Source organism: Stegostoma tigrinum, chromosome 3, assembly GCF_030684315.1.
Source record: "Stegostoma tigrinum isolate sSteTig4 chromosome 3, sSteTig4.hap1, whole genome shotgun sequence".
NCBI classification, from domain to species: domain Eukaryota; kingdom Metazoa; phylum Chordata; class Chondrichthyes; order Orectolobiformes; family Stegostomatidae; genus Stegostoma; species Stegostoma tigrinum.
The window spans coordinates 126,406,149-126,408,766 of NC_081356.1; the positions used below are offsets into that span (position 1 = coordinate 126,406,149).

Consider the following 2,618-nt stretch of genomic DNA (forward strand, 5'->3'; position numbering starts at 1 on the left):
CCCACACACCCCTGAACACTACGGGCAATTTAGCACAGCCAATCCACCTAGCCTGCACATCTTTGGACCATGGGAGGAAACCGGAGCACCCAGAGGAAACCCACGCCGACACGGGGAAAATGTGCAAACTCCACACAGACAGTCACCTGAGGCTGGAATCGAACCTGGGTCCCTGGTGCTGTGAGGCTGCAGTGCTAACCACTGAACCTGGAATGAAAGATGGCGAAGCATCATCCAGATCTGATCTTCTGTAGGAAGCAGGCTGGCGTGGCTATTGGGCGATTGTGTGAGAAATGTGATGGCAAGTGTGAGATCTGCGACTCCTATGTCAGGCCATGCACGCTGGTCCGTATCTGTGACGAGTGTAACTATGGGTCCTACCAGGGCCAGTGTGTGATTTGTGGTGGCCCAGGCGTATCTGATGCCTATTACTGCAAGGAGTGCACTATCCAGGAAAAAGATAGAGATGGATGTCCAAAAATTGTCAATCTTGGTAGCTCAAAAACTGACCTGTTCTACAAGAGGAAAAAGTACAGCTTTAAGAAGAGGTGACCTGATAGAATCTTTCATCTTCTACTGAATGTGGGGACGCTGCGATGGCCTTGTGTAGGATGTTTTAATGTAACTGTCTCATAATATGGAGTGTGGTATTTGATGGCAAAAATCGAACAGCATGTGTAGGAGGTGTGTGTGTATACACTAGTTCCTTATTCTGTTTTTTTTTATATAACTGGAATATTTTCTGTCTCTCCCAGCAAAGTGAGTTTGGAATTAAATTAACAGATTTCTGACAGTGGATCTAACGCTTTTTATAGCCCCAACACCACCGTCTCTCTCTGGGCCAGAACAATACTGCTCACCAATCCATTGTTATTTTTGTATTTGCAGCCTTTAAAGTTACCCAGTGTTAGCTGGTTGAGAGTTTAGCAAGTCAGGACTTAATTGTTAAGTGATTCAGTTAATGGTCATCACTTCACTTCTGCTGTGGCTGCAAAATCCTTTGCGTGTTGCATATAAGCCTTGGATCAGATGCTTGCTTCTGGGCTCCTCCTCGTAACAGAAGATCGGGTGTTTAATTTTTTACCTCGAGTTTCATATTTGATTAATCTTGAGGCACATTTGTGGATTTCACCAAAGTAGTTTCTGACAGCCATCTGTTTTCCACAAGGGTCATTTAGTACAGTTCCTGATATTTCAATTGAACATATTCAACTGATGCATTTTTTTATAACTTGCAAAAGGCTGTTCTCATCAAGAAGTGGTGTGCCATGTTTGTTAACAGAAATATTTGCTAGTTCCCCCACGTCTCAGGTAATCAGAGACTGTTCGACAGTCTGTTTAGAACTAAGTGTGTGTGTGTGTGTGTGTGTGTGTGTGTGTGTGTGTGTGTGTGTGTCTGTGTGTGTCTGTGTGTGTCTGTGTGTGTGTGTGTGCACACACACTTGAGTGTTGGGAAAGGATCAAACAAATACTTGATTTATGTCACCGAATCTCAATGATCAAGTTGCAAGACTTGACGTCTAGGAATCCTTCTCAATAATTGTTACTTACATGTAATACTATTGTTGGTAAATTAGTGCAAATGGAGTGTTCTACCAGACAGGCAATTGAAACAAAACTGCTGGGGATATTCTGATTACAGTGAGATGCTATGAAAAATGAATTGTACTACTTAAGAAGAATGAACTTTGGGCTTTTTTTTGTGTTCTTGTTTTAGTTTCGCTCGGACAGGATCTTTCATTGTCCACAGTCAAGATATTGTCAGCGGTGACTGGAACGGTGTCCAGAAAGCTTTTAACCAGAACGGACTTTTCCACAGGAGGCACCACTGGTGGACTGTCTACCTGTGGGAGGCCGCTCAGGGCATCCACGTTAGCCACTCCGTTTCTTGGACGGTGTTCTAACTTGTACTTGTACCAACTGAGAATAAGTGCCCAATGTTGAATTCTACCAGGAACTACGGGCAGCACCGCCTTGTCTTCCTTCAGTGGCCACAGCAGGTGCATGTGCTCTGTTACTATGACAAATTCCTGTCCATAAAGGTATTGGTGGAACTTCCTCACACCAAAGATGGCTGCCAAACCTTCCTTCACTATCTGGGTGTATTTGTCGTTCAGGATCAAACAACAGCACATGCTATTGGGTGTTCCTCATTGTTGGGCCACCGAAGAGCCAACACCACCCCAATACCATGTCTGCAGTGCCACGTGCTTCAGATCATAGCGGGCCATCACCTTAGGTAATGATAGCTGTTTTTTCACTTCTCTAAAGGCTGCTTCTTGGCTATGTACCAATTTCCAAGAATTACCCTTTGTCAATAGCAGATGTAAGGGTGCCAGGATGCTGGCCAGATTATGCGTGAGATCTCCATAATAATTGATGGCCCGTAAGGAAAGCTCTGGTGCAGATGTGGGAGCCGTGGCAGCTTTGATCACCCTCACTTTATCTTCCAAAGGGCCTAACCTGGTTTTGTCTGTAACCCAAGTAGGTCGCTTGGGGCATCTGGAACAATGTTGTTCCCTTCTAAGGTGTACACTTGCCTGGGAGAAACATTTAAGAGCCATGCCCAAGTTCTCCAAGGGCTCCTTATTGGCCTTCCCTGTTATTAGTATGTCATT

The 2,618-nt window shown here is 44.7% G+C and overlaps 1 protein-coding gene across 1 annotated transcript; it reads left to right on the forward strand.

The window, feature by feature from the left end:
* The first annotated feature begins 215 nt into the window (after nt 1-215).
* Nucleotides 216-683, forward strand: LOC125451267 (PHD finger-like domain-containing protein 5A). Its single transcript, XM_048528212.2, has one exon. It carries the CDS (start codon nt 220-222, stop codon nt 550-552), a length of 333 nt encoding a protein of 110 aa, XP_048384169.1. The 5' UTR covers nt 216-219; the 3' UTR covers nt 553-683.
* The last annotated feature ends 1,935 nt before the right edge of the window (nt 684-2,618 follow it).

Excerpts from the sequence above, each read along its gene's own strand:
- LOC125451267 (XM_048528212.2), top strand. The coding sequence starts at position 220 with ATGGCGAAGCATCATCCAGATCTGATCTTCTGTAGGAAGCAGGCTGGC.